The sequence below is a fragment of the Tasmannia lanceolata genome, unplaced genomic scaffold (assembly GCF_043159265.1).
Source record: "Tasmannia lanceolata isolate RefF3 unplaced genomic scaffold, GAP_Taslan_0.1 ptg000015l, whole genome shotgun sequence".
In the NCBI taxonomy this organism is placed as follows: domain Eukaryota; kingdom Viridiplantae; phylum Streptophyta; class Magnoliopsida; order Canellales; family Winteraceae; genus Tasmannia; species Tasmannia lanceolata.
Genome location: NW_027518692.1, coordinates 18,306,194 through 18,321,056, shown reverse-complemented (window position 1 = coordinate 18,321,056; position 14,863 = coordinate 18,306,194). Strand labels below are relative to the sequence as shown.

The 14,863-nt window shown below is 37.5% G+C and overlaps 2 protein-coding genes across 3 annotated transcripts; one reads left to right on the top strand and one right to left on the bottom strand.

Annotated features, from left to right (window-relative positions):
* The first annotated feature begins 331 nt into the window (after positions 1-331).
* LOC143845410 (enoyl-[acyl-carrier-protein] reductase [NADH], chloroplastic-like) lies at positions 332-9,022 on the top strand. 2 transcript variants are annotated; one of them, XM_077353734.1, is made up of 14 exons: positions 332-632; positions 1,038-1,070; positions 3,087-3,401; positions 3,737-3,846; positions 3,930-3,985; positions 4,577-4,661; positions 4,827-4,874; positions 6,087-6,161; positions 6,238-6,349; positions 6,453-6,504; positions 6,866-6,917; positions 7,003-7,060; positions 7,157-7,255; positions 8,564-9,022. In XM_077353734.1, the coding sequence occupies exons 3-14, from the start codon at positions 3,125-3,127 to the stop codon at positions 8,710-8,712; spliced, it is 1,173 nt and encodes a 390-aa protein (XP_077209849.1). In that variant the 5' UTR covers positions 332-632; positions 1,038-1,070; positions 3,087-3,124; the 3' UTR covers positions 8,713-9,022. The 2 variants fall into 2 exon arrangements, with proteins under 2 accessions (XP_077209849.1, XP_077209848.1); XM_077353733.1 differs by lacking the exon at positions 1,038-1,070 and having other exon boundaries at positions 334-632.
* Positions 9,023-11,569: 2,547 nt separating this feature from the next.
* On the bottom strand, positions 11,570-12,070 carry LOC143891810 (uncharacterized). Its single transcript, XM_077396325.1, has one exon. It carries the CDS (start codon positions 12,068-12,070, stop codon positions 11,570-11,572), a length of 501 nt encoding a protein of 166 aa, XP_077252440.1.
* Positions 12,071-14,863: the final 2,793 nt, after the last annotated feature.

Here is a 14,863-nt window from a genome sequence, read left to right as displayed (position 1 = left end):
AGGCCCACATGTGTCGCCGATTGTTCATATTGATAAACCGATCATCTCATCCAGTTAATCAACACGTAGACCTCTAAACCCTTAACCAACATCGATGATCGAGGGTTAGGATCATCTAGTCAGTTATAAAGCAGTGATACAAGGTCAGTTTCCTACCGGATCATGAGCTGAACATCTTCATCAAAAAAATTTAGTGCGGCCCATTACCAGACCTGAATGGCCTGGGCCTAGGCCCATTTATTTAGAGCAGTCACTCTTTCCCCGCTGTCCAAACTACCCCGCATCTACTCACCACCGAACATTTCGGCGTTTTCTCCTTCCCTTTATCATGCAGAGAGAGAGAGAGAGAGAGAGAGCATTTTTTAAAGGATATTTTTGCTTCGACGCTTATCGATCTTTCCAAAGCCTTTTGTTTTTAGTTGGGAGATAGAGAGAGAGAAAAAAAAGCCTCGATCTCATCGATAAGTTTTTACCTATTTAAGTGTCTATGTGTACGCGTCCGATTTCTAGGGTTTCGTCGAAAGTCTTCGTTAAAAACGAGGAAAGCTGTGGATTTTCTCTATTTCTAGCCCGATCTGCATAAAAAAGAACTCCGAGAGGAGGATTTTTGTGAAACGGAGAGATTTAGCGAGGTATTGAGATTGCAATTGTGCTTATTTGTTTTCTTCTTCTTATCTCTGGAAAATGTGATGTTTCTAGATGAATTGCTAGGGAGTTTGCTGTAAAATGCTGCGGATTTTAGTTTTTCCTTTTATGTATATCTGCATTTCGGCCATTGATTTGTTGAAGTTTTGTTTTTTCTTTGGCACTCAGTGAAGGCAAATTGCTAGTGATTTTAGTTTAAAATGTGCTCATTGTGAGGATCCCTACGGATATTTCTATTGATTTTAGTTGCACAGACATTACGCCCTTTGATTTTTTATTTCATTCAGTTTTCCCCTTTGTCGCTTGCGGAGGTTTCTGTAATATTTTAGCCTTTCTTTTTTTACTTATGTGCATTTTTTGCATTTTGTTTGTTGAATTTTTGTGTTGTCTAGGATTTTTCCCCCTCGGCAGAGGCAAATTGCGAGGTATTTTTGTTTTATAATGCTGTCAATTTAAGTTTTCACTGTAGATTTATGTGTACTTTCAGCCTTTATCAACACATAAGTGAAATTTTAAGGTAAATGTTGTTTACAGTTCTTCGCTTCTTTTTCTTCGAAAAATTGCTATACAGTTTACAGTATGGTCCTATTGGTTTAGGTTTTATTTGGATTTAATGCATTTTGATCTTAGATTTGTTGATTTTGTTAACCTTAGACTTACTGACTACATGCAAATTGTCCGAGGGTTTACCATAAAATGCTGTTAATATAGTTTTTTTTTTTTTTTTTGAAAATGATAGCCAATTTATAAAATAAGGCGACCGAGGTGGTCAAAGTACAAAGCCAAATACATAGAGAAGAAAAACAAGATACATCGAGAAAGCGAAATACAATGAAAAATAGGGAACTAAGGAGGGAGAGAATCGAAAAGAGCTAGGGCATCCTTAGAGACTCCCCCTCTCGCCAAACCACTGGCCACTTGATTAGCAGAGTGGAACATATGACAAAAAGACCAAGAATATTGAGCCATCCAATCAGGCATCTCATCAAATAGGTGATCAAAATGCCCGTGGTGGATTTTGAGATTTCTTGAGCCATCTAATGACATTCAGAGAATATCCTTCTACTAATACATTTTCCATCCGATCTCTAGTCAATAACTTCAATCCTTGATGCATCGCTCTCACTTCAGCCTCCGTTGCATTAGAGATCCCAATGTGGCCACACCTCACCTTCATAATTCCTTAGGACCCCGCCAATACTTGCCGGGCCAGGATTAACAAAGGTAAAGCCATCAAAATTGAATTTCACAAAACTTGGCGCCGGGGTGCCCACGCTTGGGTCGGTTTTAGCTTTGAAGCCGCCGATCCACATATCACTCTCCAACGTTCCCAAAGGTCTTAAGTAGACTCAAATCTGAAAGAAGGAAGGATACCCAAGAAATCTTGAGTGATAAGACTCTAATGAAAAGATAATCCAGGTTGCGAGAAATCCCTTTAAAAACTCTTGCATTCCTTTCCTTTCATAGCACCCAAATGTTAGCCAGGAAGGATGCATTCCAAAGCGTTTTGCCCTTCTGCTTCCAAGGAACAAGGGACCAGCATTGGAGAAGATCAACAAGCTTTCGGGGAAGACCCAAGAAATCCCAAATCTGCTAAGCAATTTACCCCATATTTCTCTTGCAATGCGACAATGAATGAGGAGGTGATCAGCTGTTTCACCCGCCTCAATACAGAGAGCACAATGGTCCATAATGATCATCTTCCTCTTGCGAAGGAAATCAGCCATTTGAATCCTTTTCCTCATAGCTGCCCACCCAAATATGGATACCCGCCTCAATAATATAGGTTTTTGTTGTGGATTTGTTTCTTCGAGTTCTCAACACACACACACACTCTCTCTCTCTCTCTCTCGTATACTTCTCGAATCTCCTGAGGAATTTTAGGAAAATTAAGGGGCAGTTTGGATACACAGACTTTAGAATCTTGGATTTCCTTGAAATCCTGGATGGAAGAAGAGAGAAGAAGGAGATCATTAGTCGTTTTCTGATTTCTCACCTTCTTTTCGTCGAGCAAAAGAGTAGGAGATCGACTTGTTTCCAGGTTTTAGAAATCTCATGATGGGGGAGAGATTTCTAAAACCTGGATTTCTTACTAAAAATCCAAGACGGCAGATGAGAGAAGTCGTTTTTTGCCCCTCTTGTACACAAATTTCAAACCAAAACCTGGATTCTAAAATCCACGTATCCACACGGCCCCTAATTGTTCCTTATTTGATTTTACATGAACTGCAATTCTAGTCTTTTCTATTTTTTTCTAACAATGTTTGAAGTTGTACTCTAGAAGCTTTACTCAAGCTTTTTACCAAATTATGGCCCTACTTACAGATATCTGTGTTTTTTCTTGTCGAAGTTGATTTTTAATATTTGTAAGATATTTGCAATTTGCAGAGAAATATAAAGGGTTACCTTTTAGTTACTATTTTCTCTGGTATTGTTTGCAGATCCCTCATATTTCTGTTAGGATTTTATTCAATTATAAATGGCGGCAATAGCGGGTTCGGGGCTACAAATGGCACCAACTAGGCCCTGCATTCCTTCTTCTAGCAAAATTTGCAAGGCAACTTCTGTAATCTTAGGGGCTGACCGGAAAGCAGTCCTGCAGACTGTGCTTACAAGCTCTTCTCACATTTCCTCTGTGCGACCTTTTTTCCGGAGCTTTACATCCACGCAGGCAAAATTTGATAAGGTCATCACGAAAGCTTCCTCTGAAGCCAGTGAAAAGGGTGCTACTTTGGGGTTGCCTTTAGATCTAAGAGGTTATAGTCTAACTTCAATATATCTTTTCTCTTGTGCTTATTGAGATTTTTTTTTTCAGGATTTTCACGCATATCAGAATGTTTTGGAATACTGTACAGAATTCATCTTTTTAGGAAAAAACTGGAAGAATTGTCAAACCTTCTAAAAAATCTTGACTATTTTTATTCCAAATAAGCAAAGCATGTCATTTGAGCACGGACCCTGTGCCTCATCTGCTCAATGTTGTGGAGGCCTTCTTGTATTTTTGTTAATGGAAATCTTTTCAGATGATCACATAGTATAACCAGGAATAACCTGTCAACTAAAATAATCCGTTCAAGAATTTTTTTCTCAGGTAAAAGAGCATTTATTGCTGGAATAGCCGATGACAATGGCTATGGTTGGGCGATAGCAAAATCTCTTGCTGCTGCGGGTGCTGAAATCCTTGTCGGCACATGGGTGCCTGTATGTAAATTGCCCTTATTAGTATTTCATTTATTTTTTGTTCTTAAGGTTTGATTGTTGATATGAAAATTTTCTTTCCACAGGCTCTGAATATTTTCGAGACCAGCTTAAGACGCGGAAAATTTGATGAATCGCGCGTGTAAGAGCCTATTCCTCACCTTTTTTCATTAATCAGTGAATACTAGAGAATTGATTGTGTTGTTGAACGCTGAAGAGTGATGATGTTTGGTTTTGTCACAAATATCGTTCTCGGGAATTTCCCGGCAAGGGAAAATCTCAATATATAATAAATTTTTTTTGGGGTTTATATCGGGAAAAAACAATAAAAATAAAATTATCTAAAAAATATATAAAAAATAAAATTTAAGAAAAAAGATATAATAATCGTAAAAATATTGGGATACTATCGTGATATTATCACAATAATTTATGATAAAAATGAAAATATCGCCAGATTTTTAAAATCTCGGGGTTATTTCGGGATTTTGTTGTTTTATCAAAATGTCGAGATAAAAATGCGATATTTTGAAAATATTGGAGATATTTGTGACATAGGTTTGGTTAGGCTAATGATAGCTGGGTATGCTCTGGATTTGAGACATAGGTTTCGGGATTTTGTCGTTTTATCAAAATGTCGAGATAAAAATGTGATATTTTGATAATATTGGAGATGTTTGTGACATAGGTTTGGTTAGGCTAATGATAGCTGGGGATGCTCTGGATTTCACAGGTTGCCAGATGGCTCTCTAATGGAAATTGCCAAAGTATATGCATTGGATGCTGTTTATGACAATCTCGAGGATGTCCCCGAAGATGTAATATGAAATTATTGCTTTTATTCTTAATATCAGTCATTTCAGTGTTCTTGTTCATGAAGTATATCTAGTTTCTGCCATTAAAAAAAAAGTACATATAGTTTCTACAACAAATACTGAAAAGTTTAAATAAGTCCTGAGCTGATGTTGTGTTGTTATTTTCAGGTGAAATCTAACAAACGCTATGCAGGAGCGTCAAACTGGACTGTTCAGGTACAGTGCTGCATCCCTATTTTATCTCTCTTTGGGATTCAGAGTGAAGCATGGTTGCCGCAGTATGGAATATTGTGAAATTTTCATCAGTTAATTAAGGAAAATACTGTTAAAATTGTTGAAATTTAAGTATATATTCCGGAGTAATTGTGAATTTGACAGTACTTGTCTTGGACATGGATTTTTTATATCATACATTGGCATGGGGTGTCAGACGCGGTGCGGTGGCCTCAGATAAATCAACAAGCCAACTAGTCCACGATGTTAGATTGTGATATCTAAGGATATATTTTTATACACATATTAGCTGTTATTCCATGTAAGTGTTAAATATGAAAAAAATTCATTGAGATTAAGAAAAGTACATTAGAATTCCATAAATAAATATTAGTCATTATTCCTTGTAAGTTTTAAATATGGAGAAAATGCATTCAGATATACTATTAAAAAAATAAAAAAATAAAAATGCATTCAGATAAAGAAAAGTACAGAAGAACTGCATAAATAATACCCAAAACTTGTAAAAAGATAAAGAAAAGACCCGGGACTGCTTATTGTTGAAGGCGACTCTTCTAATGCGATTGCTTGGGCTTCGAACCGGTCGTCTGGGCCTTGGAAGCTGTATAGTAAATTGGAGTCTATTCGCGACCTTATCCGGGTAATCAATCCTCAGATTTGTCATAGGAGATCTGCAAACTCGCATGCTGACGCTTTGGCGAAGGGAGGGGTAGAAATTGCTTCTACGCGTATTATCCTATCCAACGGCTGGAGCTAACTAGTCGGATGTATTCTTATCTTTTGAGAATTATGTAACTTTGTGGGTTAGCTCGTCCCCTTTTATGTAACAACTCTCTTTTTGGAATAAAATTTTGTTACCTTCAAAAAAAAAAGTTGGAAAAATATAAAGAGGTCTTGTCCTAATGTGTCGACATCTGTCTGATCTTTGTCTATATCAAGTAGCTTGCCTTTTATAAAATAAACATTAGCAAAATGCAGTAATTTTCATTAATATTTTTTTCAACCAGTTCAATTTCTACACAGTTATGTGTTGAGTCATTGTTAGCATTATTTTGTCATCATCAACACAGTGTGTTGTGAGTCATTGGGTCTTTATTTCTTGCTGATGATGCATACTTCCTTGTTTTTTTTGTATATAATAATTCATTTGGAACTAAAAATGCATTAGTTTTTTTTTTTTTTTTAACTTCACAGGAAGTAGCCGAATGTGTGAAACGTGATTTTGGCAGCATTGACATCCTTGTGCACTCGCTTGCCAATGGGCCAGAAGTATTCTCAGTTCTCACCCTTTATTTTTTATTGTTTTTATTAATTATGAATTAAGGTAGTAATTTTGTGTTAACAGGTCAGTAAACCACTCTTGGAGACATCCAGGAAAGGGTATCTTGCCGCTATTTCGGCTTCCAGTTATTCCTATGTTTCTTTGCTCAAGCATTTCATTCCGATAATGAATCCAGGTATACTTCTCCCCGAATAAGCGGATTTGTTTTTCTATTCTCTTTTATTTGTGCATTCAAGTGATGGTACTGCCGAAGTTTACTATCCATTTTGATATTGCAGGTGGCTCATCCATTTCTCTTACATACATTGCTTCTGAGAGGATCATTCCAGGGTATGCTCTGTTTATAAGGGCACGTTTGGTTACCATGAATTTATTTTCATGATAAATTAGCTTCTCCAAGTGGTGACGGAGAGTGGAAGAGTGATAGATGCGAGAGGGACTAAATGATGAGAGGGAAACAAAAGCCTGTAAAACCAGGAAACAAAAATCTCTACCCAAATTATGATTGATTTTTTCCTTGTTTTTTACCCACTTCTCACCCTCTCCTCAATCGTGCCCTCCCCAGTTTCTCCTCACAACCTCCCTAGCCCTCTCTCACCACTAGGAGAAACTATGTTTACAGGGCCATGTAAACCACTTCCCTCACTAAATAGATTTTCTTATCGTCTTCTTGTTTTTATGTAACTCACAGATATGGTGGAGGCATGAGCTCAGCTAAATCTGCCCTGGAGAGCGACACAAGGGTGAGATTTCTCTAAGCTATCATCTCGAATCTACAGTTTTTGGAAGTTAGTGGACTGTATTGTAACATTTTCTCTGCCTTTGTAGGTGCTTGCTTTCGAAGCAGGAAGGCGCCATAAGATCCGGGTTAATACAATATCTGCTGGTATGCTTTGTCCCTTATCTCCATTTTTGATATTCTGATGCACACCGTAGGGAAACTTCTCCCTGTATTGACATTTTTCTTGATGCAAATTTTCAGGTCCATTAGGAAGCCGTGCTGCAAAAGCCATAGGATTCATTGACACCATGATCGAATACTCTTTCGCCAATGCACCATTACAGAAAGTACTGTTGGCAGGTGAATCACAAAAAAAAAAAAAAATCTATTGCTTTTCAATTTTAAGATCTTGGTCCTAATTGGTCAAATATGTGGCAAATTTCACGCTATCTGTTGCTGTAAATACTGACAAAATTGTACTGCCCTGTACTGGCAATGTCAGTATTTATAGTAATATGGTGCGATAAATAGAAATAATTTAATAAATTTTATGTAACCAATAATTTTGTTAGCTTATCCCTTCTGCGAAAAGGAAGTAGATGCTCGAACCTTGGCTCTCATTTGATAATTTCTCTTTCCATAATCAATTTGACTCTTCCCATCTACATACCCAACACTGGTCTCAGTATTTAGACTGTTTCCTTCCCTTTCTCTCCCAAATCCCACACCCTTCCATAACTTTCGATGATCAGAGCAAAGGGAACCAACTGCTAGTTTCTCTTTCAGTTGGCAACAACACTTTCCCATCTTCAAACCCAAAGCACCTTGTTTCCTTCTCGGCTATGGGATCGGAGGTTCCCAGTTTCTTATTTTCAATACCGTCAAACTATTGTCCTCTACTGACAGCACGAGGTCTTCCTAACATCAACCCCAAATCAACCCCATACAGTTTCCCCTTGATATCTGCAACAGAGTTTCCTCTCCACTGACTGATTTCTCTTCTTTTAGTGAGTTTTATTTTACGAATGATCCTCGTATAAAAGAGTCTAAAAATATGGAGAAAACCCAATACTGTCTTGGTTGCCCCTTGCATATATTTATATAGGTTTTTACTTCCTTGAAAAACATAACATGTGCTTAAGTGCCTATAACAACATGTGTTCGAAATTCAAAACGCATTTTTCTTTTAGTATGGAATAAAATCGTCAATTTTCAAAAAAATAAAATATTTTTTTTTTTCAAAACACATAAATAACTTCCTAATCTACCACTAAATAATCCAATATCTGGCCTAATATATTCTAACATATATATTATCTAAATTCTTCTGTTTTCTTATCATTTTTCTATTTTTCTTTGATCCTATCAACAACATTACTTTAATGCCTTCAAAGTTTAAACATAATGTGCTGCACTCTCGGACAAAATAGGGCGGCAATTTGGGTTAAAAAGAATGAATTGGATTCAACACGAACCCGACCCCGTTTTATAGTAAAAGTTCAACTCGAATTCCCAAAAAATGACCCGAGTTGCACCCCTAAAACAAAACGTGGGATGGTTACTTGCATTCAATTGGTATCTTAATAGTTGCCCACATTTTCTTTATCATCCAAAGATGAAAATGTAATAGATATGTCTATCATACCAAGTTTTTGAATTCTGTAACAGATGAGGTTGGAAATGCTGCCGCATTCTTGGCATCACCATTGGCTTCTGCTGTTACGGGCATCGTTATGTATGTGGACAATGGGTTGCACGCCATGGGAGTTGGAGTGGACAGTCCAGTATTTGCAGACCTCAACATTCCTAAGAGCTAGATATCCTTGGTATGAATTTTGCTGGCATTTTATTTGAAATTTTTATTTAGGAATAGGCTATCATTTTCTTCATCCTAAGCTGGTTTGTGGCATAATATAATCCGAGGATAACTCGTGATCGGTATCCCCATTTTTTCTTTGAGATACTTAAACTATTGTCATAAGGACTCCCATACAAATAGCTAGTATCTGTTATGTGAGGAAAAACCTGGTGGATGCAATCAAATGTTTTGGGCATTTCGGGAACAAATGGTATAAAATTATCGTAAATTTTATAACAAGACTAATGATGGGGTCATTTGTGGCTTAATGGTGTAAATGCTCAAATGAGGGTCTAACTGGTGGGTGTAATTCGGGAAGAAATGGCTGCTCAACTAAGTAATGCTGCAATATGGGTTGGGTTCAACTTGAGCCAGCCCTACTTTGAACTTGACCTTCATTAAAAATAAGGGCTGGGTTCAACTTGACCTAGCCCTACATTAAACCTAACCCAGTTTACCAATTTGGGTTGACTTAATAATGATAAAAATAAATATAAGACAGTCATAATCATAATGTAAAGCATGAGATTTTTTACTCTATTTGATAATTAGGTTAAGGGTCAAGACTACATACTACTATATGACACTACATAAAATTCTAGAAATTCAGCTTGGGTTTTAGACTTGTTTTCGGGTTTTGTTAAGCTCAACTTTTATTCAACCTAATTTGCTTGATTAATTCGACACAAGACCAACTCAAGGATTAGGGAAAATATATTTGGACCGCACCACCTTGCATTGATAGAACAAATGATGATGTTCTAAGGGAAGTGATGGAGATAGACAGTGAAAGTTTGCCCAGAGGCTCAAGGTTGGGAACAGGAAGGAAGACCTTTGGGTCTGTTTGGGACTAGGATTGGAGAATCCAGGATAGCTGCATTCTCACTGGTTTTGCCCTGGGGAGAGTCATGCCGAACGGGGGTTTCACCACTACATATCTCTTCACTGTCGATGCTGGTGCCGAACAGGCCGCGAGTCAGGACCTGGGCTCATCACTAATATTTGATCTGACAATGACAAGTTTCCCAATAAGCAAGATTTTGCTACTGGTGTTTCATGTTCAGTCTTTTGCTATTTCTCATAATGGTCAACAAGATAAAGGCACGCCTTGTGCGCAAATACTGTTCATGTGAAAATACATTTTCTTATGATGACTAAATTTTTAAGAGGTAAAAATAGAGCCAGAGATACAATAATAGCTAAAGAAAACTTACATTTACAATGTATTTATAGTGAAATGACACCTTTACATTTATAAGGTATTAATAACCTTGAGACCACCTAAATTTTCCTGTTACAAGGTTTTAATTTACATGTATAAGATTTGTTTAAAAGCTAAAGAAAATTTATATTTATAAGGCATTTCATAGTTGAATAAAACTTCAAATTTGTAAGGTTTTAAGTAACCTCGAGGGCCAACCTAGTTTTTCAATCATATATAGTATACAAACAGACAATTTTATATGGATCATTGGCGGGACCTAAGAAAATTCAAAAAATTCTAATGTACTTTAGATAAACCGTTGGTCTTGGTTGTCCTTTACCGTAAGCATGGGATGTCTGTTAAGGATGGGATCTCTCCATGACTTTCTATAGGATCAACGATCTTGATCTCACATACATGCCCCACTATGCCCCTGTAGGACCCAAAAATTGTCTTCTACCATTGATTATAAAAGTGACTATCTGCCCGGTCATTCTCAGGCCCTATTAACTTGTTTTCCCGAGAAAGGAAAAGAAAATGTTTCCCGAGAATCTGACGTGGCATTAGGAAAAGAAATCCAGCGAATCTGTGCAGGAAAAGGTTTCCTTGGACTGTTTTTGGAGTGTTCACTTGCGCAGGAAAAGGTTTCTAGGGAAACTGCTTGCGCTTCTTTTTGCACTAGTTTCCCAGGAAAACGAAATCCGAGTGTTTTTGGTCGGAAATGAAATCCCTAAAGGGGTGAGGGGAATGTGCTTTTCCATGTCATTTTTTGAATTCTTGCAGAAATTCCACATGTGTAATTCTATTTTCCCTGGAAAGCAAGTGAACAGAGCCTATGGACAATGCTAAAAGGAAAGTCACTTTTATGCATTCGCGCCCTAGTTATGCCTTGTTCACCAAATCAGATTCGTTGATACGATGGAACGATTTCTTGAAGGGCTCGGATAGAGCCCAGAGATGAAACATCTTGACTATCAAATAGTTCAACAATCAAATTGGGTAATTCATTCAATTTTCACTAATTAAAAGCTGCTTGATCAAATCAAACTAAAATTATGGCTAGCTTATTTCGAGTCAGAGAAACCAAGAAAACGAAACTAATATAAGCAAAAGAAAAGTCACCCTTGATAGTGTCTTTACTCCTCAAAATTAAAAGGCGCTGGTAATTCCAACCATCTCTGTTGATTCTAAGCTCTAATATATTTTTTAAAATGAGCTGTATGAACCCATGAAAGAGCTAAAACTAAAGAGATTATGAGGTACAAATGATCAAAAGAAGGGGTGGTAATACCAGTTCGCAAAGGCATCCATGCAAGGAGAGAAAGGAATAACCAAATGTGAAAGAACAATCCTGTGGGTGTTGGTCCAAAACTTCTCCAACTTTGAGGTGTTAGGAAAATATTTTATCCTCAATCTCAAGAAAAACAACCTCTAGATCTGGGTGAAATGCTAGGAACCTGTATCTATCCAGGTAACAATCTCGGAAATTGTATCTTGGTGAGTTGGGAGGAAGTTGCTTTACTAAAGCTTGCATTATGATATTATGCTTCAACACCCATTCACTACTTCGGCAATCTTTGAGTGTCCATATTTCCATTCTGTAACTGTTCATTTAGGGATAATGAAGACACCCACCAGACTCACCTAAGCAACCAGTAGAGAAATACAATGGCTCAGGCAATTCGATCATTCGACAGATCCCTTCCTTGATATCAAATTTCAACACATCTTGATAGAACAACACATGCAGAGCTCCATTAGAAAAGACAGCTCGTCTTCCATACACTAAAAAATATTCGGATCCCAAGAACAGTGTAGATTCAACCCACTTCCCTGTCTCAGAAGAGAAAATCTCTAGCTCTATAGATGAGGCTTCCTGGGTACAATCAAAGAAGTTAATAACCTTGAAATGCTCAGAGATTTGAGGATCATATACCAATCCAACAGCACCAGCAATTTTACGGAAACAGGGGAGAGAAACCCATTTTCTAATAGCTGGATTACATACAATATACTCAAAAATTCCAAGCCTCATACAAAGAAGCAACCCATTACAGCAATCAACAATTGTGAGTTGCTGATGGCATGGCAAGAAACTGAGACTCATATCCATATCGCCTCCATTGGCAACCTTAGAATTAGACACATAAGCATGAGCAAATCGTGATGACTGATAGCTTTTGTAAAATAGGCCAGATATGAGTGGAGGAAGAATTTTTCGTGATAAAACACCCCTAGAGATCAAATTGTGCCATTCCTTTGATACACACTTAAATTTATAGAGAGTCTTCGCAGGCAATCGAGCAAGGATCTCCATCAACATATCCTCACTGAAACTCATCTTCATGCTGCAATGTTTAATGAGAAGGTTCGGGAAGTATCAAAGATCAATGTAGGGAGTAAATGAATTCAATCTCTAGAACATAATCACCTTATAAGGCCTATTTGACCTAATAGATCTTATAATTTTGTTTTCCCTTGAAACTGAATTTCTTAAAAGTTGATTGAATTCAATAAGCCTATGTATCAGTGTAGAACTCAATAACATAGAACAACTCTAATACACATTCTATTAGAAAGCAAATGGGAAAGGAAATCACAATGGCTTTGGAGAAAAGTTTCTGAAACAATAGAAGAAATCAATTGAACCAAGCTTTGTATAAAAATTGGAAACATGATTAACTTTGTACGCAAATCAACTTCTAAGTTCTAACAACCCAAAAAACCTCTTTTAAGAACAAAACTTGGCCGCATGGCTGCGCAACGTTAACGTTGCGCAGGAACCTCCTGCGCCAGGAACCTCCTGCGCAACGCACTAAAATCAAGAGGAAAAGGGTGTGTGGAAATATCAGACCATGGAATTGATATTGCCACACCCCCTGCTGTTAGTGTATTTTAGTGTGTTGCACAGGGTTCCTGCGCAACGTTGTGCAGCCAAGTTTTTTAATATGGCCTAGTTTGTCCCCCAAAACTTTCCATCTTTAGAAAAGAAGTTAGTGACCACAAAAGCCTGACCTTAACCTCATCAATAAACTTCTCCTCCAATCCATATATATATACCTGTCCATTTTTTGCCTCCACAAATCGAAGGGCTGGGATGATCCTATGGAGATGAGTTTTTGGGCATCTATGCAAGGGCCCATCAAATGAATGCACCCAAGCAATGTGCCCCCACTGTATTTTAAGCCGATGGGCCCTCACATAGGGTGTGCCCAAAAAATTAGCTCCATAGGATCATCCTAACCTTTTGAACTGTGGAGGCAAAATATGGACAGATTTGTGAAGGTTTATACCCGTCCATTTTTACCTCCACAAATCGATGGGTTGGGATGATCATATGGAGCTGATTTTTGGGCACAACCTATCTATGTGAGGGCCCATCAAATGAATGGTTTGCATCACCCAAACAATGTGGCCCCTACTGTATTTTACGAATACTCATAGGGAAAAACATTACAACAGAAAATCAATCTTAAGATTTGAAGAATACCTGAGGAAGTGAAAATAGAATTGAGTTGAGGGAAAGGGCTTTTGATAAACGTCCTAGTTGGAAGGGGATGTTGGTAGGACGTTTTATTGTGTTTGACCTCTTTAGTTAGTTTTGTGGATCTTTTAATTAGTTAGCATAAGATAGAGATTAGAGATAGAGTTTATCCTAATCTCAATGATTAGAGATTGAGTTGAGTAGGATTCTAGTTTCTATAAATATGGACTTTGTGTATGTAAAAATTAGATCTTTACAATGGAATAAACTCATTTAAGTTTTTCTTCCTTGTGGATTCAAGGTTTTATCTAATTTCCTTGAGGATTCAAGGATATTTTATGAAAGAGGACGGTGTTCTTCTTCTACCGGGTTGAAGACGATGATCTTCGCCTTCTGCACGCTTCTGCTACGTTAGATGTGATTTTGGAGGAGAAGCTAGTCTGATTTATTGGATCATTTTTGTGTTCTTTGTATAACAAATCTGTTTATTTAATGACCAATACAGTAATAAGAGTGCAATCTCGAATACAGAAAACTAAAAGACTAGTTCTTTGTGGCTAAGAGAAAGTGTGAAATTTGTTTTGTTCTACAATTTTGACCATACCTGATGCATTGGTGGCATGGTGAACATACTTACATGGAAGTTTGGTGTTCTGAGAAACTTCCCCAACAGGGTGAAATTCCAACTTTTGATACTTCGGCCCACAAGCAAACGATCAAAGGGAGCAAACTCTCTCTCTCAGATTTTTGGGTTCACAACTATAAATTATTTTTTTAATTGAGGTTGAAGGTGTGTGAGATTTGGGTATTAATTGGTGATAGAAGATGTGAATAACAAGAGAGATTTCAAGGTTTGGTAGAGAGGGATTGGTTGTTTTATGGGAATTATGATTTCAAGGTTTTACTGGTCCGATGGGTTACCTATCCTACTCGTTTAGGTAAGTTACCACGTATTATTATTAGTAGTTGTGACAAAGTTTCCATCCGTGTTGATCGTCTGTTAAATAGTAGGAGTACATGGGTGGTGGGTCCCACACCATCAAAACATGAGGTGTTGAAGGTGGGCCAACCCCTAAAAAACCGGAGGTGTAAAATTTTTAGGCCACAGTGCCACATTCCATTTAAAAAGGGAAATGAAATCATCGATCTGTAGAGGATTGGGCCACATTGTATTTGATCCATGGTGGTCCCATCCTTGATATTTGATCCAAACTGTTCATTTATTGGGCCACATTGTAAATAAACCGTACACCGTAGATCATCTCATTAGGATCATCCTAACCCTTCGATCTATAGATGATTAGAGCAAGTGTGACATTCATGGACTGCATTCAACAAGTGGTTGAATGCCTGTGAAAACAAGTAATTGGAAATCCACAGATCTGGCAGTTTCCTTCACGCTCTTTGCTCCTCAACCTCTCT